General features: G+C 41.4%; 1 protein-coding gene across 1 annotated transcript in view; it reads right to left on the reverse strand.

Moving 5' to 3' along the window:
• LOC101172862 (potassium voltage-gated channel subfamily H member 5) overlaps window positions 1-26226 on the reverse strand; it is a 103548-nt gene that overhangs the window by 56654 nt on the left and 20668 nt on the right. The window contains exons 4-8 of the mRNA XM_023951926.1: window positions 25832-25960; window positions 20390-20505; window positions 16839-17231; window positions 4270-4427; window positions 3852-4123 (exon numbers count right to left, since the gene is read on the reverse strand). Of these exons, the coding sequence (XP_023807694.1) occupies window positions 3852-4123; window positions 4270-4427; window positions 16839-17231; window positions 20390-20505; window positions 25832-25960 (1068 nt within the window). The remainder of the gene's footprint in view (window positions 1-3851; window positions 4124-4269; window positions 4428-16838; window positions 17232-20389; window positions 20506-25831; window positions 25961-26226) is intronic.

Genomic DNA, 26226 nt, shown 5'->3' on the forward strand with positions numbered 1-26226 from the left:
GTGCTCAGCAGGACATTATCAGGCAAAGTGGATCAAACTCACTGAAGAAATCCAGGAAAATGAAGACATTTTTAATGAGCTTCTGTGAGCAGAACTCCTTCCTGAAGGCACATCTGTCCCCATGCTGACAGTTTACCCCCCCCGTCCAAGCCTCCTAATGATAACATGGGAATGCAGTGATGTCATAAAAAAAGAAAAAACAGGACAAATGAAATTAAATTACCGCATCTTTAGACGATATGATTTATCAGCTTTTTCAGCTCAATTACTTCAACCAGATTGAAGCGAACCATCCAGAGTGGCCGGCCTATTATCCCCCCCTCAGCAGCACATCTGTGTCACCCCTCAGCTCGCCGTCGCCAGGAGAGACAGTTTGTCATGTGAGATTAACGCTGAGGACTTCTGAGGGGGGGGGGGGTCAAATGATCTGTCATGCAGTCTGGTCATTTCAGACAGACGCGCTGCAGTTTGGACATCCTCCCCTCTGTCATGACGTCTAATGGGGGATGGAGGAGGTAACCTAATCGAAGCCCAACTTAAAGATCTCAGAACCCTAACAGTGATGAGACAGGAGCATCTGACGGCCAGAACTCTGGTTTAATGCACCTGAAACTGCTGCAGTTTATTACAAACTTCAACCAACGAGACCTGAGGCAAAAACAGAAGCTTCACATGAACACAAAATTAACCAGAGGGATAAAAAAAATCCAAACAACACAACTTTGCAACCTTTTCAAAAACCTGAAGCTGGTTTGAGGCTTTGCCATTTTTTGGAACCAATCTGGCAAATTTTAAAACTTAAGGACATTAGCACTTTTTGTTTTGTTTACTTTACCGTTTTTTTAGAAAGTGTATCTGTATCTACAGACATGTTCAATCACTTATGATCAGTAATGATTTCAAATCAATTAACTGTCCCAAGAAGGTCATATTTGTAATAATCTTATTTCACCCTTTGCGAAGAACAATACTTTTTTCGGTTAAGTTTCCTTCATGAACAGCAGGACAAAGCTTGTGGAGAAACTTGCGTAGCAACACTTGTGTGTAAGAGTTTTGAAGGTGGAAGCCCAAAATTTGCACTGAAGCATGTTTACATAGGTCAGTGCTTCTCAAATAGTGTGTGGGGGGTGCAATGCAATGCAAGGGAGGGCGTGCCGTAGTGGCGGTTTAAGGCACAGGTAGTACGGGCAATTGTCCGGGGAGCAAATTTAACGTGGGGGCAGTGGTGACAGCGGCTCAGTGCTAGGAAAAAAATCTGTGCCACAATTGGTTTCCTATTATCTGTTCTATCACAGAGTTTGTAACTATTCATTCATTCATTCATTTTCTATACCGCTTGTCCCTTTCGGGGTCACGGGGCTGCCGGAGCCTATCCCGGCCACTTGTGGATGAAGGAAGGGGACGCCCTGGACAGGTCGCCAGTCTGTCGCAGGGTAGAATGTCCACAATCACACATCCATTCACTCTCACAGTCGTACCTATGGTCAATTTAGAATTGCCAATGAAACTATGAAGCATGTTTTTGGACGGTGGGAGGTAAACTGTAAATAAACTGTAAAGTTTATCTACTGACATTTTGTCAACAGTGTGTGAGATATGTGAATCTTCTGGAGCAAAATATTAGTAGAAAGTTTGATTTTCTTTAAGATCTGTTTGTTAAAAAAAAAACAATAAAAGATAGAAAGCACATATTATTTTATGCTGCACATGTGTTTGGGATTAGATGAACAGCAATAATAAGCAAAAGAATAACGGCTTGTGTCTTGTGTTTTTGAACTCGTATGTTGTCCAAAAAAAAATAAAAACTTACTTATAAACAATAGTTCAGATACAAACATTTAAAACACGTTGGTCGCTACACTGACATAAATAAATACAAAACTCTGTATTATTTTAGCTGCTTTGCTGCTCCTTCTGGGTTTTACTCTGAGAGAAATGGGCCAGAATGGTTGAAAACGGCAGTTCAAAGTCCATGTCTGCCTCCAAGCACCGTCAATATCAGACAGAGGCACCTGATTGGTTAGAATCTGGACCAATCAGCAGCTGTTTGATGGCAACTTTGTCATCAAACTGAAACTTAACTCAGCAAAATCAAAGATAGCAAAAAACGCATGCGAAAACTTCTTTGGTAATGGCAATAGTGGCAGTTTTATCACGCTTAGTCGCGCTAAGAGTAGTCAGCAAAATTAAAAGATAGGAAAAAAGCGAGATTTGACACAACGCACGCGAAAACGTGATTTGCAAATGCAAAAAAAGTTTGTGAAAGCAAAAAACATATATATAACCTGAAACCTGTGAATCCCCGTCCCTGCAGCAGCTCTTGTCTCCTGTCACATGTGGCTGCGTGTGTGAGAAGGAAAGGGGAGGGGTAGTGTGCTCAGGCTGCCAGGTGAAACGCGTAGCGCTAGATTGCGCAACACCAGGATCATGGCATGCCTTTAGATTACTCAGCTCATGCTAATAATGTCATTCTTTATTAACTATTGTAGACATTTTGATGATGGTCTTCATTTTCTCATAAATGTTTTCTTTGTCTGCCTGTCGTTTAGATGGTGTCAGTATTTGACATACAGACAGCAGGTAATGCAGGAAAACAGCTGCACTTTATGAGATCATAAATAAACAATCCATCATTTAGAAATAAAATCAGCACAATGTTTTTATCTATTTCTTCAGACTGAAGATGTTAAATATATTGGTGCTGCTGTGTTAATGTTTCAGATCAATTTACATTTAATATTATTTATTGATTGAATTATTTTTCTCAGCATCAAATGGTTCAATTGGTCAAAATGTTTCTAGTTTAATAAGGACTTACTTATTATTTTTAGGCACTTTAAGCTTCTTTTCTGTTTTATACTATAACAGGGTTTCTGTTTGGCGAAATAAGTTTAATATTTGATGAAAGTGGATTTATATTGCTTTTTTTCTTTTGTTAATGTTAGAACACACAATTTTAGGTATACTTACACAATTTCTATAGATACTAACCTAATATATTGTCAACGCGCGAGTGAGTGTGTGTGTGTGGGTGGGGAGGTTATGGGGGTGGACATTTTCTTTTTCCTAGGGGGGAGCTGGCAAAAAATAATTGAGAAGCACTGACATAGGTGAATAACAACACTTTACACTGGAAGTTGTTGTCCAGGGTGGTGTGAACATAGCATTAAAGGCAGATTCACACAGGAAGTTAGGGCCTTTACAGAGTAACTGATTTGATCTCATTTACTTGTTCGTTTCCTCTTCCTTCCTGTGTTCTTCTTTTGACTATCATTGTCACACGTCGGTGCTTTGGAAAACTTAGGGAAAACAAAAACTGATCCATTTCAATCAGATGGGCTGAAGCAGCAGGATCAGAATGAAGAAAAACTTGCACTAAGACAGAACCGAAGAAAGACTCGGAAAAACTCTGCAAGAATAAAAATGAGATTCCAGATTCACCAAGGGAGTACAGACTCTCACAACGTTTAGACAGATCTAATAAACCATGTTTTCATTAACCTGAGCACCCTCTGTAATGTTTCTGTCTCTTATGTATTCCTCAGCTGGGAATGGTTTTTGTCATGTCTGTGTGTGAGAAGCACAAGTGCACTATAGGACACAACAAAACAACACAATCAGGCTTTTCCTTCAACATCATGAAACCAATCCGCCACCTCGGTGATGAAGAAGCGTCTGCATGGCTTATGAAACGTCAGCTTCGCTTTGTGCTTGTCCACCGTTCAGCTCATCAAACCACAGAGACTCAACAATAAGCAAATGTGGAGCAGCGACGCTCATCATCCCCATACAGAGACATTTCACTCAGAGCTGTGGACAGGCTCGGGTTCTCCATCAAAGTCTCTACTTACATCCAACCATCATCATGGCCACAGAAAAGATCTTCTCTCCGTCCGTGGTGGGGGCGATGTTGCCAAATCCAATGGTTGTCAGGCTGGTCATGGTGAAATACAAAGAAGTGATGTAAAGGGAGTCCTTGCCGGGACCCCCCTCCCATCGACCGGAGCCGCTGACGTTGTAGCGATACGGCGATCCAATGCTGATGGCCAGCTGGTAAAGCCAGCTGTCCATCTTGATGGTGTTGGTGACCTCATCGATGACCTCATAATCCCCAATGCTGTACCTGCCAATCACAAACAGGACCGTCTTCATGAGAACACTGGCTCAAAAAAACCATCACAGCAAAGAGTGAAGAGGAGGAAGTGGAGGGAGAATGGAGGAGCATCATGAGGAGACGAAGGAAATGATCCTCAGTTAGTAGGTATTTACCAGATGCAGGCCAGCCAGTGGGCCACCAGCCCGAACACACAGACCAGCAGGACCAGAACCGCAGCCCCGTACTCCAGGTAGTGGTCCAGCTTTCTGGCCACCCGACCCAGACGCAGCAGCCGGACCACCTTCAGGGAGCTGAACAGACTGCTGATGCCCTGAAGGGTCAGAGAAGGAGATGAGACAAGAAGAAAGGGTAAGCAGAAGGGGCAGCCATGTTGTGATGGTCAGACGGGTTTCTATTTCATCCGAGGAGAACATTCTAGTTCTCCTCGTTGTGAACATGTCAGGGCAGCTTGTTGTTTTCCTTCCAAAACTTGCATGACCTTGTTGTGTCATGAATCAGTTACTGTGAAGCGGCACCAGTCAGCAGCAGCGAAAACTTCCCTTTGCGGTTTGCAGAAACATACAAGAAGAATAATTCATGCAGAAAACAGCAGCCTAAGAGCTTTTGAATTAACCCAAATAAAGTACAACTATTAAAGTGTCAACTCCTCAGTCTATTTATAACCATGAGTCTTAGTTTATTTTTGCTGCTGGAAACCAGCAAAAAATCAGGAGCCACAGGGAGCTTCACTGGGATTTCAGAGATGGAAATGGAATTAATAAGAGTAATATTCAACTGTTTTGTTTTACAAATGACAGGGTTATTTATGAGCAACATTTAGTGGAGAGGATTTTTATTCAGCTTTAAGGTTCTCTGCAGCAGAACAACAAACAGGAGGAGTTACTCTGCTGAGCTGGTCCAAGATTCTGACCCAGAGTTTTTGATAGATAGTTTCAGCTTCATCCCTCCTCATGTTCCACCACCAACGCATCAGACTATGTTACATCTCAAACCAGGGCCGTACATGCCGGTGTGGGCGCTCCCTCTCACATTTAGGAACCTGAGCGAAGTGTCGCGTGGTGCACGGGTTTCAAATGCAGACTCAGGGGTTGAAACTTGGTTTAGAAAAGATGCTGTGTTCATGGAATGTCATTGTTAGAAGATACGTCAGAGCGATGAAGAACCTAACAAATAAACAAAACCAATTAAAGTTGAGAGCAGCGTTGTTGGACCCACAGGTGCTCCATCTCCTGATGCCCATCACTCCCCACATCTGCTCTTGCGACCCTGATCTAGGCTGCATATGACAGATTCATGGAAAATATTTATATATATTTTTTTTTTCTTCTTCAAAATGGGAGATTTTCTGTTCGTTTTACCTCCATAGCAACCACTTTGTTTTTGGGTCGCTTGGGGTTCACAAATAGGTCTCTGTCATTTTCAGAAGAATTAGCAACAAACGTTTTTTGTTAAGAATTTTTATACTGTATGTTATATTTTCTTGTGCGGCTTGACTCATATCAAATGTTCACAATACGCTGGTAAAAAATTTGCAAGCAACAGGGAAAGGCCACTTTTCCGACCTCGCCACACTAACGCCATGAAATGAATCAAATCAAGTCCAACTTGATTTATAAAAGATAGCACTCACTTCTCATACATTGCACAACTCGAATCGCTTCAACATTTAGAAGAAAAAAAAAACAACACACAATATTACAATAAAAACCCACCCTTCCCACTCCCCACCGTTTACACACATGACCCTTGACCCCACAAACAATGAATACTGATGAAAGTAACTCCTCAAAGAAACTTCAGGCTTGGCTCTGCTGTGAGGAAACAGTATTTGGGAATCTCTTCATACCAGGAGCCAGCTTGGCCATTGGAACATGACCACAACGCCCACCCAGACCGGGACAGCAGAGGGGTCCACTTCACAGCCGTGAGGCTGCAGGGGCAAACTCCAGCTGCCCCAGCAAGGGGTAACAACCACCAACACAGCAGGAAAGATCCCCACAAGAAACACTGGGGCTAAAATCATGATAAGATACTAAAATTAGAGACATAAGATGAATATAGAAACATACAATTGAGAATAGGATTAAAGGCCAAAAATTTAATAAAATAAACAAAATAATATAAAACCAATAGACTAAATAAGCAGATAAGATCAGTTAAAAGCAAAATTAAAAAGGTGGGTTTGAGCCTCTTCTTAAAAACCTCTACAATATCTACAAAGTTTAAAACCAATAATTATTTTCCAAGTAGCTTCCCAATGATGCACAAGGAGTTAAGAGGTGACAAATCAAAATCCCTCTGAGGAGTTTACATTTGTAGAACGTATGAAAAGGTGATTTTTATTTTGGAAAATTTAAGATGGTGGCCTCTTACTGAGGTCAAAGGTCAACACAATTTAAGTCGTGGTTGAAGACTGGACCTGGTGGCATGCAGTGTGTCTGAATTTTTTGTGAAGATTGCTCATACAAAAGGTTTTTTTCTATTCCATTTGTGGGAAAATATGGAAATCACTTTGCCAACTTGTGGCCGCCCAGCCGTTGTCTACTGAGGCCATCCCATAATAACTTTAAATTTTCCTTTGTATATACCCGATATGTGTGTTTTGGTTTTGTTAGGGGATTTTGAAATATTTATTTTAACCTCATAAGAGGTTAAAATAATTTTTTTTGGGCAGTTTTACTGCTGTGATATCATTTTTTGTTTGGGGGGGGGGTCATTACTATGTCAAAAATTCGTAGATACAAATGAATAATTAAAGCACGACAACTGAAAAAAAGATGACAAACAAAAAAAAGGGACAGGAGGAAAAGAGTAAGAAGAATTTATGGTCGACATGAGAAACCAGCTAAGATTGTGACGGAGAGCAGAATCAGGCCTAACAATGATTCGGTTACTTCAAAAGTGGCCCAAGTCCAAGAGGTTTGTTTTTCCAGGAAATGATTTTAATTGCATGGCTTAAAGGGAGGCTATACCAAATGATTAATACTTTACCCAGATTTAGCAGCAGTTCATAGCTTACAAATGCTATAATATGAAGCACCTCACTTTTATCATTTCAGAGGACTAACAAACTAAAGTCTCTGGACTTGGGCCCTTCTTGAATTAAACAGGGGCGCTGCCATTGTGGATAACTAGTGCTGCCATCTATGGGATGTAGCAAAACCCATGCAAGAGAGGCCCAAGTCCAGGAATTTTGCACTTAATGCATTTTAAAAAGTCAGCAGCTCTTCTCTAACCCAACAGTTTTTGTAAATTCTTTTAAAAACAAAGTGCTAAAAGGCACTAAGTCAAGGGTCCCCAAATCCAGGCCTAGAGGGCCGGTGTCCTACATTTTTTCCAACCGTCCTGCAATTGAAGCTCCTTATTGTCTAAATGTACCTGATCCAGGTAATCAGCAGCTAATAAGGCAGGATTTATGGAAAACTAGCAGGACACCGGCCCTCGAGGCCTGGATTTGGGGACCCCTGCACTAAATACACAAGTGAGAGAAGCTCCTCCCCCTAAAGATCACAGGTCATCAAAGATGAGCGTCAGTTTCTCCTTTGATGCAAAATCACACAGAAACTCTGGAAAGTAAAAAAACGATGCCACTTTCTCCACATGGGATTAAAACAATAATTATCAATACCAAATCAAACAGCTAATGAAATCAACATCAAGCCCTCTAATCCATTAATTTTGTGTACTTTTTACAGCAAGAACTTGTTTTCACTGTTAATATTCATAAGTTCAAGAGTGAAATATGTGAAAATTCCACCTTCATCATCACAACTTATGTATAAAGCAGATTTCCAAAAACTGCCCTTGAAGAAGAAAAAAAATCAATGATTAATCAAATCAAATTATTATTTGTTCAAATCGTTCTTTTGTTCTCCGGCTCTATGCCTGGCATGTCCAAAGTCCGGCCCGTGGGCCAAATGAGAAGAACAGATTTATTTATTTATGTGATCAAAACCAAAGTGGTTTGTACTTCTGGATAAAATACCTATTTCTGTTATTTTCCTGTTCACACGATTTAAATTCAGAAGTCTACAGTCAGCATTTATTACTTAATATAATAATAATACTTATGATAAAAAATATTTAGATCGAATTCTCCTCTATGTGAAGAAATGAAAAGTATCCCATTGCAACAAAATTTCATTAAAAAGCTTATTTACATTTCATGTTATCAAAAGTGTTGAAAAAAAAAGGTGGCCAAATAGTTGGCCCTGGCACGTCTTCACTTCACAAAATGTGTCCCTCTTTGCAGAAAGGTTTGGACACGTCTGCACAGACGTGCAGAGTCTGACAGTCCAGCAGCATCACATCCACGCACATCATCTCAAGATGAAGATTTCCAAAATACATCAGCAGCTAAATGTGACCACATGAAAAATGTGGAGATCCCTCTCTGCAGTAAAGCAGCAGCAGCAGCAACAGGTAGGAGCAAACACCTATACAACACGTGAGGGTGAGTAGGTGGGATGCAGATGTGTCGTACCGATTTTTTAGTTTTATTTTATCAATGCCCCTCAAATCTAAACAAGGAGCCCGCTTGTGCTGTTCAAGTGATCAGTGTGCTTTCCTTGTGTGCTGTTTGAGTGGACAGCCTTCAAGCACTCGTGTACACCCCATGCGTGCAGCATTCATGCACGGTCAATAAGGGGTCAGTAATTGTCCCTTCCTAAAGACTAGACTGCATAAGGGCACCGTACGACAGCATCACCCCTACGTCATAGGTGCGTGTAACTTACCCTTACAAATAGTTTATGAGACATTTAACACACGCATGACAATGATACATTCCATTTTTATGACGTCCCTTAAGGTGACGAGCTTCAAGGGAACTGGAAGACACACCTACGCAGCCGCTTCTATCTACGACCCTCCACAGACCTGGATAGCCTAAACACCCGCAGCACCATGTACAGGTCAACCCCCCATACGGGTGCATGTGACCAAACTTGGCTTAACTTGATTTGGTGCAACTCAAGTGACACCCATCACAACTTAAAAACGTATCACTCACATTCATTCATTCATTCATTTATTCATGCATCTTCTGAACCCGTTTTTGTCCCTTTTGGGGTCACAGGGCTGCTGGAGCCTATCCCACCTACTCGTGGGCGAAGGCAGGGGACACCCTGGACAGGTCGCCAGTCTGTCGCAGGGCTGAGCACACACATTTAGTCGTACTTTTGCCTTCACCACTGCGTTGGTCTCATAGGAAAAAAATCTGATCGGCTGTTTCTCTGCTCTGAGAAGTAAAGTAAAAACTATTATATTTTTACTAGTTTTTACTTCAGCAATACTACAGTAGTAACTGTCCAACTAGTAACTGACTTACTATTTTGCACATTGCTGTCACTTTTCTTTTCTCTGCTCTTTGGAACTGCTGTGACAATTGAATTTCCCCAATGTGGGATCAATAAAGAATATCTATATCTATATATCTTTAAAAAAAAAGCTTGTTATTGTGCATTTATTTTCTCTCATTTTGTAATGTACGTAGTGTAGAACAATTTTATCCCCCACAGTGTTTGTTACATGCTCACACAAGCTGCGTTTTCCATTGACTCTGAAATTGCACAAATTGGATTCGCGAAAATAAATGTTCTTAATGGAAACGCGATAATTTTCAGAAAACTTGCATTTATCCGAAAAAAACAGTTTTTTGGCACTTGAAGGTGGTTTTTGTAGGCATATCGAAATTGACAAATTTTACTAAACTGCAATGGAAACACATTTTTTAATTTTGATTTGATTTGGTTGACAATGATTGAAATGAATCATGTGACCCACAACCAGTTGTCAATGTGCTTCTATGTCATGAAATCCCTACTGTTGTGGTTTTTATGTTTTTATTAGCCCGGCAGGCTGTGACTCCTCCTGGATGCCCTCCCCTCCTCTGAGGTCTTCTGTGAGAGCCACAGCTGCAATCTATTCCTCATCAAGCTCCTTTATAAGGTGTGGCCTTCTTCATTGTGTTTAGTGTCTGGGCTGATTTGGGTTCTGTGCATTCTGGTTGTTAGAACCGTTTGCTAATTTGAAGATCTGGGTCATGTCCCTCCTACTCCTGGGTTTCATTGTTGCCCAATCCGTCACATTCTTGGTAGGAACTGGCTGCCTGGCGCACCAGAGGTCCCACAGCGTCATACAGCTCATCCAAAGTTGAGCGTGTCATGTGGAATTGTTGGATCCACAGCTCCTCAGTAAAATCACCAACCACCATTTCCCCAAACGGCATCATCTGTACCCGCTCCCACATGTAAGGAGCTTGCCGCTCCACGGCCTGAAGAAGACGCCGCCGTCTCCTTTGATGGATGATGAGCGCTAGTTCCGCGGCAGGAATTAAATCTGCTGTAAATGAAAATATTGTTCACCTCCCTCTTCGTGTTTTTGAATGACTTACAACACGAGTTGGTTTCAGTTCATTCACGTAATTATGATTAAATGAAAACTGTTATTTCAGTCAGACAACTCTTGCAGAAGAACATTTATTTCACAACATCTTTAGGATGACATTCACAATTTGATTCACAACTTCGTTTTGGCATAAGGCTCCGTTCAATTCCTTGAGACAATTATTTTTCCATACACTTTCGGGTAACAACCCCCGTAACGGAGCCCACAGGTGGAAGCCGGGGAGGAGGGAGGGGCAAAGAATGAGCGCTGAAGGTAAGAGAGAATGAACAATTGTACACCTGACTTAAATAGGACGCTAAGCAGGTGGGTTAATTAACAGACCCGCCCTAGGGGAGTAAACTGCAATTCTGCCGAGTGTCTGCCCGAAATGCGACGAGTCGCTTATTTTAAAATTCGACATTTTAATTATTTCGAAACGTTTTGCGCATATGTGTGTTGGAAACCCGGCTACTGTTACAAACACAGACGAGTCGAAAACGGACTCGTTTTTTTCTCAGCAGACCTCTGGCCAGTTTTAACACCCTGATTTAAAGAGTTTTGTGTCAAATCCTGTTTCATTTTGAGTTTAGTTCATGAACCTAAAAAGTAACACTACCGAGCAAAATGTTCACGGTCAAATTTCTGTCATTAACTGCATCAACTGCTGCTAAGTATAATCATATGTTCTTCAGACAGATATACACTTCTACCCAGGAATTTTTGCGTTACTCTTTTAGCAGAGCTCTAAGCAGCTTCCTGCATATTTAAGTTATAATTAGTACAACATCACCTTATAAACAAACAGACTTACACTGTAGGGAGAAAAATCTATTTGCCCTGTGATTTATCACAGTTGTGTTGGAGTGAATTTTTATGAAGCCCATATTTATATATTAAAACTACATAAAAACCTGTATCTTTGATTGACACATGTCTGTTAACACAGCTGAAAGGTTGTAGTCCCTGCTCCATGTCTCAGCATCTTCCTCTACTATACTTTTTTTTTCAATGGAGATTTATGACAAACATGTCACTCCAGATGTCATACGGTCTACCAGGCACTGGCCAAATTTCTTTCCACAACCGCAGCTGCATTTTTATGCATAAACCCGTCCGGCTACTAGTTTATCAGACTTTTTTTTGCTATCTATGGGCATCTCGACAACAGCATTCCCTCTCTACTCCTGTGTTCCTGCAGGGTTAATTTCGCACCTCCAGCTTTGTGGGGCACAGACTCCTCCCAGCCGTTTTAGCGTGGCGGTCTGTAGTGGAGGCAACATGCACGGCACACTCAAAGGTTAAGCTTGACTCGACCTTTCAGCACGGCCTCTATACTAGCAGACCTACCCAGCGAGCTGCCATCATCTGTAGGGCTCCACAGAAAGGGGCTTCACGATCAGGGGGCGGAGATGTTTGTTTACATATGTACACAGTCATCAGAGCACATCTACAGCATCCTCATGAGGACAACTCATCAAAATCACCTCACACTACTTCACATCAAGTCGCTGCCTGTGTGTTCATGGATGCAAACAACCACACACAAACCAGCAAAAACAAAATAAATGTTAACATGCATGACAGTTTGAAATAAATCAGCACAAACAAAACCTTAATAAACTGCATCCACTGCTTTCCAGGTAAGAATGAGTCCCACTATAGTTATGAAAAGCTGTGGTGTCCTTTCTTTCTGCCCAGAAGTGCAAATCACATTGCAATACATGAACAAATAACAAAAACAAAAAACTAATTTCCATTTCATTGCAGTTTATTTTAAATAGAAGTTAACATACCTGAAATTATGCTCCAAATGAAACTAGTCTACATGGGAGACGAGCATCTAACATAAAAGGGCTTCATCCGATTGGTCAAATGCATAAATGGCTTTATTTGATTCGCTAAATACTTCAAGCTGCCATAAGATTGTTTTAGCACATTTAAAGTAACCATTTATTGCAATTATTTACATTTAAATTAACTGTTTATTTTCCCAGTCTTTTGCGATATGCATATTTCACAGCTTGATATCGCAATAACGATGAATTTATGATTTATTGCGCAGGCCTATCGTCAATTAAATAGTATCTTCCGCCATTTTTTGGCGCTTAACTCCTTCCAAATTTTTTAAGCTATTTTAACCATTCAACTGTTAAAATGTTCAGCTCTTGTCCTTTTTCCAGTTATTAGTTTTTGGTCCTTCAAATCCTTGAACTTTTCAAGATATTCCAAGATTTCCATTTTTTTTGCCTCCGTTGAAATCCTTGGGGAATCCTTGGTGCAGAAGCTCGCTGGTGCGATTCCCAGGGCTGGCATTTTTTACAAACATATCTTTTTGTTATTGTACTGTTTTCACTTTCTTTATAGTTGACTTCGATCATTTCTGTATATACTTTTTTTTTGCCAAATCAAACTTTAAGTTTGATTTTCATTCACAAATATAGCATTCAACCCTCAGTTGATTATGTTTTGCTCAGTCACTCTCTTTGATGCCCAGTTTTTTATGTACTACTGTACTTTTGTTTTTTTTTAAATCTACTCTTTCTAAAGTAAGTGTGGTTTTGTTTCAGCCCTCATGTTGTTTCTTAGGGATTTTGGTTTTCGCCTGATATAGTTTCTATGCTCTCTATGGCTGTTCTCAGCCTAGTCCTTACATTTTCACTCTTCTGTTTAACCTTTTTTCTTTTCCTTCTGTTGTGTGTCTTAGATTCTTCTTCTTTTAAGACCAGAAGAGCTTCACAGTCACAGATCCATTAACACATTCACACACTGATGGCGGCTCTGCTGCTGGAAACTGGCACCAGCCTGTAACCACCAGGGGTTTAGTGTCTTGCCCAAGGACACAATGACACAAGGGCAGGCAGGGCGGGAAACTTGCGATGTTCGGATCAGAGGTCTACCGCTCTTGCTCTTCACCACGGCCGAGGTGCTTCACACTTGACAGTTCAAGCTATGAAAGACAACGTTGGGATTCGACCTGAACACCTTGTTGGCACCATTTGAAAAGCTTACAAACGTCGATAAAGAAGGAAGAGTATCTGGAGTCGAAGTCCGTCTGTCCTTGTGCAAAAAAAACCTGACCCAGACTGCATTCAGTGATTTTGGCTAAAAGCTTCTGCAGATTGACTAAATGTCATTGTTTCAAGTGTTACCAGCATTCCACTGAAAGTAAATTTGTAAACACTGGCAGATCACCAACTCCTTCCACCCCGCATTAGGATGCACTATAAATACTTTTTGTCAATGCAGTCATTAGAGAGTTCTGCCAAAAACCTGCTGCAGCCTTCTTTGACAAAACTTCCCACTTTCCTTCGTCTGCATCCCTCCACCTTTCTCGGTAGAAAACAGCATCAGAGACGTTAGTTCAGCAGAGAAGAGCCTGAGCTCCATATAGGCTGCAAATGTGCACACCATTGTTTCCGTGTCAAAATCTGTTTCACAGTAAACTACACCAACAGATCGCAAACCCAATCTATCAACATCTGGCTCTGAGACCCTGAGGGACAGGACACCTGAACCAATACTGCACCCTCACTGAGTGCTGTACTGTACAATGCAGCGTTTGTGCTGACAGGATGCAGGACAGACATGCAAACAAACACAGACACAAGCTGGCCAGGAGGTTTAAGAGGCACTCGTGCACAGAGGGCCCCTTTCCACCCCTCAGCTATACGTACATGAAAAAGGGTCGATCGCATGTTTTACAAAGTTAGTCTTCACACAACCAAACCCGATCACTGTCCTACTGGCTAGATATAGAAATCATGGAAACTGAAGCAGTAGATCCAAACAGATTCAAAGTCACTGACTTGTTTTGGTCAAAAAGGATCACTACTTTTTGGGGAATTTCAGAAAAATATAGAAATATCAATGAATAGGGAAAATTATGAATAATCAAGAACCTTCCCATGAAATTCAACCGACCAGTGACTTCAAGAACACCAGACTTGTAGGAGGTCTTCAAAGAAACAGAACAACAGAAAGAAGTGCAGGCCTCACATAACATAGTTTACGTCAGAACGATCAGAAAATGACTTAAATTAATTGAAGAGTGAATTTAGATCAGTCACTTTCTCTTTTAACCAGCTTTTATGACAGTCTTGTCTCTGCTGTTTGCAGATGGTGTTGTCCTTTTGGCTTCCTCAAACCATGACGTCCAGCTCTCTGCGGAGAAGTTGCAGTTGAGTGGGACCTCCAAGTTTAAGGTTGTGGCTCTCAGGAACAAAAGGGACAATGTCCCTTAAGAGTTGGGGACCAGCCCAAACCTCAGTAAAGGACATTTAAATATTTGGCTACAAATGAGGCAAGAACAGACAGGATTGGCACAGAACCAACACAGTAAAATGCTTTAACTTATTCAACTTTCCTGCCACAGCTGTAGCAGTCAGCACACAAATAAATAAATGAATAAATAAATACATATATAATCTGAGCTCCCTATCAGCAATTAGCAACACAAGAGGCGAGGCTACCAGCGTGAGTAACCAAATGTCTGCAAGACCGACATTTAACGTCCGGCTGCCTTGAAGAACAGACTTGTTCTGGTGCCTTTTGAAGAAGACGTGGGAAGTCCAGCCTCAGATGTATAAAGCCTTGGTCACAGCGGCTCTTATGGGTGGATACAGACTATTGTGATCTAAAAAAATGAGCAAACCTATTCAGCACACACACAAAATTTTTGAAACTGTAAAAAAATGTATACGGTTAACCGGCAGTAGTGAACACTTATACAACACGTAGGGGTAAGTTAGGGTGCAGTAGATAAGATTTTTCCTTTTTTGCTTAATGATTCTTTTATCACACGCATGACAATGGTACGTTCCATTTCCAGTCCCGCACAAGCCACATAGTAACTGCAAGACACACCATCGCTCCTTCTAACCCTTGTGCTATCCTATGATCCCACCCTTATATTGATGTGTTATCCTTACCATGACAAAGGTGGATAAAGGTGGAAAGATTTCATGTAATCCATGGACACCAGTGAAGATCACAAATCATTGAAGAAAAAAGGTTCAGAGCACTGTCTAGTGGGTCTAGATCAGTGTTTTTCAACCAGTGTGCCGCGGCACACTAGTGTGCCGTGGGAGATGGTCAAGTGCGCCGTGGAGAAATTGCCCTCATTCACTGATCTAAAAACATTTTCCATCTCCAGGAAATCAGCTCTGTGTTCATCCAAACAGGCCCTGATAAAACACTGAGTAGTTAGGAATATAAAAGATCTTAAAATGACTTTTTCTTTGTGTTTATTTAATTCTATTAAAGACATTTTGATAAGAATCACGGTACCGCGATTTAGCTGCAGCTATAACTGTGTAAGGAAAAGTCCCGCCCCTTTAACTGTCTTCGCCAATCATTCTTGAAGGCTTAATCACATGTCATCCGTCTGACCAATCAGAAGTGGTTAAAGTCTTCACTTCCTTGTTCTTAATTCTGCTGATAAAGTCGCTCAGTTCTAACAAAAATACCAGCTAAAGCTCGTCTTTAGCTGGTGGTTCATCTCTTAGAACAAAACAGCCGCAACTTCCTGCTTTTTCTGCCACAATTATCACAAAAATCCACGTGAGATTTCGCGGGGGGGGTTTGGATGCTGGTGTGCCGTGGGATTTTTGTCAAGGTTAAAGTGTGCCGTGGCTCAAAAAAGGTTGAAAAACACTGGTCTAGATGACCCAACTCCCAATGTTAAAGTGCCTAGGATAGCACAAGGGATAAAATGCGGCCCCTTCTCTCTCTAAAACCCTCTTTGGGCCTGAACAACCCAAAGCCCAAAAGCTGGCTCATAAGTGTTGTTCCTTCAGTTTTCCATCTCAGGTTGTAAACAGTTATTCAAGTGTTTTTGTTTTTTTTGTACACTTGTTACACAGCACTTCTGTAACATATTAACAATTAGATTTTGGATGTGAACTTTAGAAGGCACAGGCCTCTGGACACTCAGAGAGCAATTTTTGAATTGGTGATGTTTGATTATTATTCTTGATTATTATTCTGCAAAGCAGAAGATTTACCAACACATCCAAAAATGAGGTTTCTGGTTCACATTACTTTTCTGATCTGGACTCCGTATTGTCTCTAAATGTCTTCCAAAGTTAGATGGTTTGAAATCTGGAAAGAAGAACATATTTATCAAACCTCGTCCGAACCTCATGCGGGACCCTCCAAGACAATTTTTAAAGGACCCTTTTGCCTATTCTAAAAGCTGTTTCACATGAGATTTTTTAATTGATTTGATTTTGATTTTCTTTTTTAATTAAATTTAGTACATTTTAAAACTAAGACAAGCATGTGCTGCTCTTTATCAGAACTGCAAATAAAGTCAGGGGGGTGTGGCCGGCCGTACCTCATCCACGTTCTCAAAGGCATTGATGATGTCATAAGGCAGGCAGGACAGCAGGTCGATAACAAACCAGGTCTTCAGATAGTTCATGCGGATGAGCTTGGGGTCAGAGATCACTTCTCCACATGGACCCACGAAAGTGGTGTGGAAGTTGAGAACTATGTCCACCAGGAAAATGACGTCTACCACACTGTCCAGCACCAGCCAAGCGATGTTGTTCTGCTTTGTCTTAAAGGACACATTGTAGGGCACCATGATGGCTGTGTAGAAGGTGAGGATGAGGATGACCCAATCCCAGGTGGTCTTGAAGGTGCAGTAGTGTAGGATGATGTGAGGAGGTGTCTTTGGAGCCTCCTGCTTGTACTGTGGGAGAATGTCTGAGTTCAGCTGCAAAACCTGAAGACAAGACGGAAGAACAACAGGAAACATCCTCAGTGGGTTTCCTCTCACTGGAGTTCCTCACGATTCACAACCTTATTTTACCTTGCCCTTGGACTGTATTCAGACTGCTTCAACCGGAATTATGTGCTTCGAACCAAACGTGTTAAACAAAATCACGAAACTAAAGAGCTCTTCAGTCATTGGACAGGAATTACGAGGGCGGGGCAAACCAACGAGAGGCAGAAATTATGGAAGTCTTGATAAATCTCCAACAACTTGTTGCTTTATGATTCTACCCCTTCTATGTCTTTAATAATCCTCCAACTTCTTTAATTCCCATTTCATTCTCTTCTTCTCTCCTCTCCTTATCCATGCAGTCTAACAGAAAAAAAGTATACAACCATGATCAAGATAAATAAGGTTTAGCCTCAAATACAAAAGGGGTTTATACAAATATATACCTTGTGTGTCAGAAGATTCATAACCCCCTATTTTAACAATAAAATCTGTCTGGACAAGACAAGTTAAAAAAAAATTTTTAAAACACAGTGGTCCACCGTCCTTTCAAGAACCACCGTCTAATGCAGTGTTTTTCAACCAGTGTGTAGTGTGCCGCGGGAGATTGTCAAGTGTGCCGTGGGAAATTGCCCTCATTAACTGATCTAACAACATTTTCCATCTCCAGGATATCAGCTCTGTGTTCATCCAAACAGGCCCTGATAAAACACTGAGTAGTTAAGAATATAAAAGATCTTAAAATTGCTTTTCCTTTGTGTTTACTTAATTCTTTAAAGACATTTTGATAAGAATGACTGTACCGCGATTTACCTGCAGCTATAGCAGTTTGCGGAAAAGTCCCGCCCCTTTAACTGTCTCCACCAATCATTCTTGAAGGCTTAATCACATGTCATCAGTCTGACCAATCAGAATTAATTCTGCTGATAAAGTCGCTCAGTTCTAACATAAATACCAGCTAAAGCTCGTCTTTAGCGGTTTAGCTTTCTGCAGAGTCCGGTGTCAGACCGTGGAAGAAGTGAACAAAACAATGAAGCTCCGACTTTCTGCCCTTTTTCGGCCGTTTTCACACTACATCTCCCATGATGCATTGAATTAAAAGGACAGCGCATAATGAGTCGACCTTGTGAGACGTCTTGAAACCACAACAAGCAAACAGTTTCTAAATTTTCTAATTTAACTTTGATTTCATCTTTTAGAAAAAACAGCCGCAACTTCCTGCTTTTTCTGCTACAATTATCACAAAAATCCACGTGAGATTGCGGCGGCGGGGGTGGCTGTCGATCAATACAGACCATGAATTTCTGCTTTTATTTTTATTTTTTTGGATGCTGGTGTGCCGCGGGATTTTTGTCAAGGTTAAAGTGTGCCGTGGCTCAATAAAGGTTGAAAAACACTGTTCTAATGCAACAGTAAACTAACAAAAACCTCTCTTTTTAGCAACAGCTAAATACTTTGAAACAAAAGGGTTTTAACGGGGTTACATAAACCATAAGAATGAAAAGTACAGCTGAAGGACACGTGCACACTCAGTGGTAATGGAGCTTCATCTTTTCTTCTCCCCATCACAGCTGCCGGTCAAACGGCCCCTCCCTCAAGAGGAGAGGCGTGCCCGTGCGCCTCTCAGCAGAAAGACGCCAGCTGTACCTTTCAGGCTGCTCGGGTCATTACATGGTTTCTGTGACTCAGCATCAGGAGGAAGCTGGAGGAGGAGGAGGAGGAGGAGGAGGAAGCAGACCTAGACTCATATCCTACTTTCTTTGCTTCCGCCATCGCTCTTTGACTCCGTTTTCATCCTCCTCTCCAGCTTTGATGATCCTCTTTCCACCAGGTGAGTGAAGACACAAACCATTACCTCCTCCCTGCAATTATCCAAATTCCAGCAAAAGCCCCCCCCCCCCCCCTTCCCCATTTCCTCTCCATCAACATAAATATTAATGGCACCTGCAGAAAAGTAGCAGGGGGGAGGGGGGTAGACTTTATCGCTCTGTTCTTCGGATGGAGTTTGGACACTAGAATACTTTAATAATTAGATTAAACAGCACAAAGCTCCAGGGCTGGGGGGCTGGGGGGCATTAACTGTATATGAGAACTGGCCTGACGCCACCCATGGCTTACTTCTGCTCCAACCACATGACTTCAATTCAGTTTTGTAATAAAGACATCGGCAATTGGAAGCCCGACAACATCAGAAAGCAGGGATTGGCCAGAGTCAGTCTGAGTCAATGTTTCTATGGCAACCACTCTCACCAATCAGTTTCAAACGTTTAACGCCACACCACCAACTTTTATTGAGGCGTCTGATTGGTCAGTTTATAAGGTGAATAACTGTCAGTGCAAAAACGTCAGGAGGGAGGGGTCACTCGGTCCATGTCTCATATACAGTCAGTGGGTGGGATGGGTCACACATTTCAGGAAAACACAAAAAATAAACACAAGCTATAAAAATGAAAAAATGACAGAGCTTTAACACCTGAACACCAGCTATAAAAACAAACTTGAAGTCGTAGTTTGGAGCCAAAGTGGTTTGATGCATATTTGTATGAATAGGTGTGAAGTGGGGAATAATGTTAAAGCAACAGAACTTCAGCGTCTTCACTCACAGCCTCACTGGAAAAACTCTTTCCTGCTTTTGTTTCTCTGTTTGATTCATCAGCTTTTGTGTCTTTTGTGACCACAGTATTGTTTCTGAGCCAGGCTGCAAGTTGATTTGATTTCTGGTTACGCCCAATTCATCAGGGTGAGATTCACTGCAGGACTTTTTTCAAAAACTACAGTGATGATGGTTTTTTAGCTTGCTTTTGTCTCAATATTACCTTCATCCAATCATTGGAAAACTGCAATGATTTTATAGATATATTTTCTGAGCACAAAATTTGTTAAACTGCAAAAAAAATGCAAATGAAGCAAAATAAGATCAGACTGAAGCAAACTGAGAACAATATTGGACGATGAACTACAGTTCTTCTGTGGCCGAGTTGGCCGGGTTGCCTCTCCGGTGGCTATTCAGCTCTAAAAAACATTTGTGCACGAGAGCGACAGTTGTTCAGTAATTGTCTAACAGTTCTTCATCCAGACTATCTCATCAATATTAACTCCGATGGCAGACAGAATGAGCATGTGTGTGACTGCGTGTGCATGTACGCGTGCTCGCTCACCTCCGCCAGTCTGGACGGTTTGTGGCTGACCTCATGTTTGCCCATGGGCGCCAGCTGCTGCAGCGTGTTGCGGTTGGTGGTGAGAGCACGTGTCAGTCGAGCGAATTTGGTCCATCCTGCAAAGATGTCACATGAGACACTTTAATTTATGTGACCCCTGAGTTGTGTTGAATCCAGCCCGCCCCCTGTCAATCAAAACATACAGTCAGAAAGAAACGTCTTTTAAAATAGGCAAATCTGAATATATATGAACATATATCCCCATGAAAAACCTGAAGAATATCTGTTAAGTTATTAATTGTGGGGTTTTTTTTATTTATCAAATGCAAATAAATGCTTAGAAAGACTGAAAAGCAGGAGAAAACCTTCCGATGATGAGGACCAATCATACGGAGCAAGCATCTGAAACTTTATTTGTTTATTTGTTGTGAATTTGGGAGAATGCTGACTCATTCTGATGATGAAGTCCATCAGATCACATTAACCAAACATTTGTACATTTGTGCTGAGGTAAAGAAGCCGTCAATCACTGCCAAGTAACTCTATCAGTAAATTGGTTAGTGTCGAAATTCAGCAGACATTTTTTGCTAAATGGATTGAAAAAATTACATACAAAAACTTTAATAACATACTGTTTTTGAATATATATATATATATATAAATACATATATATATAAAAAACACATTCAACTTATTTTACTTTTGACAACACGTACACGTCCCCTTCAAAATAAAATACACCCCATGTCAGATCAGATTCTCCTGATGCAGCAATTTGACTTCAAATAAAAATGGAAGTCAAATGTGGTATTTTCTATTACAACATTGATGCGCCTTCATCCTTTTTCTCCTAATATTACTGAACATAAACAACATTATGGTAGAATCGTTTTTTCAATAAAAATCTAAATATATGAATGCAATTCTGTACTTGAAGAATTTTGTCTCACAACAGCGTCTAGACTCTGTTGTGCAGCAGATAATCAGTGTATGTGCTTTAAGGTTACTCCAACAATAACTCACTCTGACACTTTAATCGTTTACCATCACTTTACTCAGTTATCCAAACATCATTACAACCTTCTACCAGACTGTATGGTCACATGTCTTCGTTAAATTCAAAGTGTTTCCACACATTGGACTGAAATGATGAAATCTCACATTTGTGCTGTTCGCTGGGATACACTTCTCGATTTACCTTAAACTGCCCCTCAATCCAAATTGTATTTTCTAAGATTAATATACAGCATACCCCCATATTTGCAAGGGTTAAGGACCAGAGACCCCCACAAATACGGAGAACCATCCACCCCCAACCTCACAGCTGAAGAATGTCCGTCACCGATCCTCACTCACCCAAAACCCTTCTGAAACATTTGTGATGCTTTGAAAAACATTCATTGAAGAACATTAGAATGTTGCTCAACATAGGTTTTTTTTAATTATTATTCAAAGCAATAGACTGTACTGCAGCGTACTATTTAACGTGCATTAGGGGTTTCATTCTGTGCCTTAAAACCAGGAGCCCGTTCTTCCTCCTTCCTCAGTTAAGTGCAAGAGGGCATCTTCTTCCAGAACAGGCCAGGTTCATCCATCATTCATCATCCAGATGATGATTATTCTCTGCGATTATATTCTTCAGCGTTTCAGGACATTTCCTGGAATCTTCTGAGTCAGCTGATGCCTTTTCTCCGTGCAGAAGCACAAACTTCGGTTAGCCGACGGGCCGGCGTGCTCTTCATCTCTGCTCCCCTTCTCAGAAATTTCCGCAGCACCAAGCAAAATCTCATACAAGCATCTTGAGTTTTTGGAGCTTTTGTGATGAACCCGAGGAGTCACGTGACTGAAAAAACATCTGTGAATAAGTGAAACTGCAAATAAGTATATAAAATATATAATGGTATGGGTTGCCTCAGACAGATCAATCTGGTTGGATCATAATAATATAAACTTAGTCAAAAACCATTTGGCACCGGTGCCACATCATCAATTTTGACCGGGCCGATACGTTTCAGCATCAACAGCATTGTTTATTGGTACCGGCGTAGCGGCATACCAAGGTCCAAAGTGTGGCTATATTTTTTCCATAGTACCAACAACGTGGCTTGTAACATAACGGATTCCGATAACATAACGGATCAAAAAGCAGCATCGATAAGAGGAGTATCAATAAAATCTTGACGAAATCCTTCCCTAATCGTTAATATTGTGATCCTAATGCTTCATTTTCTTGGAGAGCCTCCTGAAGAGATGTTTAGAGACTTTTCTTCATGCTCTTCCACTACCTGAGTGGACTGAGCTTTTAGTGTCTTGGTCCTGTAAGTAGACAAGCTTCTTCTTGATGTCAAATTTTAAAGGCTATGAATTGATCTCTTTCACAGACTTCAGCAGTGATGTTACCTGCCAGGTTTTCATTGTCCTCTTTGGGAGATGTTAGGTCCTCTTTTAACTGCTGCATCTCTTCTACCAAAGCCCTGATGTGCAGCTGAGACTTCCTGCAAGGCCGATTCCACTTTCCCTTTGGAACATTTTTTATTCATGACAGTTATGTGGGAATTATTGGATAAATAATCATAGGAGCGGAAAAGTATGCACCATTTGAGGTGTTTTTATGATTGACAGGTAAAGGGGGCGTCCAGCATATAATTATTAACACAAGCATTGAGAAAGAATGTCTTATTTTTAGAGAATTTAACATATATCAGCTACAGCAACTGTAGCTAAATAAATATTTTTAAAAAATTTACTATTTTTAGGATGTATCAAGCAAAATAAATTAAGCTTAACGTTTTGGGGGGAGTGATGAAACTGTACACGAGAAACAAAGTCACTTAAGGTGGATGTACACTCACAGAACAGATGAAAATCATGGTTTTCAGATCAAACTGTTAGCGGGCGTCATGCTGATGCTGACATGATGTGGCGTGTGGAGCCGTGGGAGTGGCCATAGACGGAGCTGAGAGCGCGAGTGGGTCTGCAGCATGCGACGCCCCCAGCAGCGAGCCTCACCAACTGCCTCACCCACAGCTTGCCAATTTGCAGCAAAAATGCTGCATCCACTGCACGGCATCCCACACATCAACACGGCCGGGTGTGTGGCCGCATGACTGCAGAACGCCACCAGAGATTCCGGCTGCAGCAATTGTTTGTTTGATAAAAACGGATCTATTTGTGAGTAATTTCCTGTTTTGGAGGACAAAGTTTTGCAACTGGAGAGAAATGGAAGCAGGAGAACTGAACGAGCTGAAAGGAGGCAGGAAAGGGGGAAAATGTAAAGTACAATAGTGTTTTTGAAATGCCTTCGTTTTTAAAAAGAATTTAGATTTAAAAATAATAATGATGCAATAAAATAAAATATGGAAAAATGACAGAAGTTAGTTAAAGTGTTCAAGGGCAAACACATCAGTAACTTGAGGACAAAAATGACAGAATGGAGGTCTTCAGATTCTCGCACATAAGCGAAAGGCTGCAGGGTTTTTTTTTTAAACACAAACGAGCCTTCAGGAGTGCAGAAAAAAGAAAATACTCAAAGAAAAAGACTTCCTGGAGAGCAAGAACAGACAGAAGAAGACCACAGATCAAGATGAAAGCCAACCCTGAACCCCAACAGTGAAACAAAGCAGGTGTGATGATGTACCGAGTTCAATGTAAACACAGCTTCCTGCAGGAAACCTGCTCTGCAGAAGCTCTGTGCAGACCCAAGTCGACCCGTGACGCTCTTGTTTTGGTCGCCCTGAGGTGCTGCCTGCTTGGCCTGGAGTCAGAGTGGTCTGAGGGAGCGGGCAACAGTGGAAGAGCAAAGCAGGGGACGCTCTGTCACACATTGCACTGTTCGTGCTCCTGGTTCGGAGCGTGATAACAGCTTTGGAGGGTCTGCACAGCTGCCTGCATCACCTCCCTTAAATCCTGATCTCAGGTCAGCGACCGATGTTCCAGGTCAATAGAAGGAACCAGCTAGCACTGCACCCTCCCTGCTCCGGAAGAACAAAGAGGATCAACAAACCTGCCATTCTAAAGCTCCCATCTACTTAGAGTGGGGTTAAAACAAGCCCCCACCTTTCAAAGACCTAGATGTCAGCAGGAAGTAACACCCCCCCATGTTTATTTATAAGTAAACATTTATAAGTAAACATATATAAAGTCTGATGTCCAAACATGTTTAATTCTACGGTTTTGTTTTCTATTTATGACAGCTGTGGGGGCGGGGTTAAACAAGATTTATCGTTTTGATTTTATTAGAGCTCAAATTATAGGAAGAATGATTTTGTTATTGGCATTTGAGTGGAAGTACGTTAGACTTTACTTTGATACTTAATGTGGGGTAAAATCAAGTCAATAAAAACGGAGATGCTTGAATATAAAGTATCTTTATATGTATGGCTTCATGGTGGTGTAGAGGTTAACGCACTCGCCTCACAGTAAGAAGGCTCAGGTCAAATTGCGTATTCTCCACATGCGTGTTTGGGTTTTGCAAAAGTATGTGACCTGTTCAGAGTGTACCCCACCTCTGCCCAACAGTAGCTGGGATAGGCTCCAGCAACCCGGTGACCCTGAAAGGGACACAGGTTCGATGGATGGACGGATGGATGGATGGTCCTTTAATCAGATTTCTGACAAAACTCAGCTTTCACGTTAGGTAATCAGAAGCTTTTAGAACTTCATCTTCATAAGGATTGAGTGTTTTTGTTCTTCACGAATGAAGGACTTTCAGCATCAACTGGAGTCCTGCAGTGAATCTGTGTCACGCTTTGCTTCACTGATGTCCTGTCCATGTCTAGAACCCAGCAGGTCATTCATCTAACCGTCACTTCTGAATGGAGAACTGAAGTGACTCTTTGAGGAGGATCAGATCTGCCTTGAATATTCCTGCAGATTTCTCTTTGGGTTTATAAATGACTGAACTGGTTTGTTAACGTTTGTTTGCCTCCCAAAATATTTTGAGTTTTGAAAAATTTAAGAAACATGAAAGAAAGAAAAGTCAAAGACCCATTCTGGAGCTATACCCGCTCACGTGAAGAACTTCAGATCCTTGGCATGCCAGATGATTGACATTTGTTTCATAATCCGCATCAGAAGATCACTGCAATGAATCAGCTGGTGCGAGGAAACGTTTGAGTGGTGGGGAAGAAGCGAAGAGATGCAGGTAAGAAACGTGAGCAGCACTTTCAGATGGGAACGACAAATATTTGGGCGGGGTTCAGCTTCTGCTGTTGTGCTCAAATCTTCACCAACATGAAGCTGTGCGTTCACAGCAGCTGCTCACTAAAGACACACCTGGCCAATAAAAGGCCCCAAAGGGCTGTAGGCTCGCCTCAAAGCCCACCCTCACATTTCTGATGAAACTTTAACAACAGTAAAACTTCAGTACAGGAGATTTTCCAAAAACCCTTCACAGATGCTTCCTGAGAGCCTCTGAGTGAAGCAGCAGCTTTCTTCACTCACCTTTGGTGCTTTCATCCTCGATGGGCTGCTTGAAAAGAGTGATGTCCTTGAAGGTGCAGAGAAACAAAACCACCTTGTCGTTTTCATTCCTGATGGGAGCGACCTGCATGTAGAACCACACCGGACTTCCTACAGAAAAAACAGGAAACTTTGAAAAACCGCGCTTACTAGATCTGCTGCCATTGACCCAGAAAAGGCAAAGAAGAAGGCTTAAAATGGACGACATGGACTCTAGCGTGTCAGGGTTGGGAGGGACGGTTAGCCTCCTTTATAAAAGCTACACAGTCGCACAGAGAAATGTGTAGAATAGTGACACAAAAAGGAAGTAAAATCCGTTTCAAAATCTCAACATAAACTTCTTTTTTTATGCTTTCCAACAAAGTCAAGGATCACTT

This window comes from Oryzias latipes, chromosome 22 (assembly GCF_002234675.1).
Source record: "Oryzias latipes chromosome 22, ASM223467v1".
Classification (NCBI taxonomy): Eukaryota; Metazoa; Chordata; class Actinopteri; order Beloniformes; family Adrianichthyidae; genus Oryzias; species Oryzias latipes.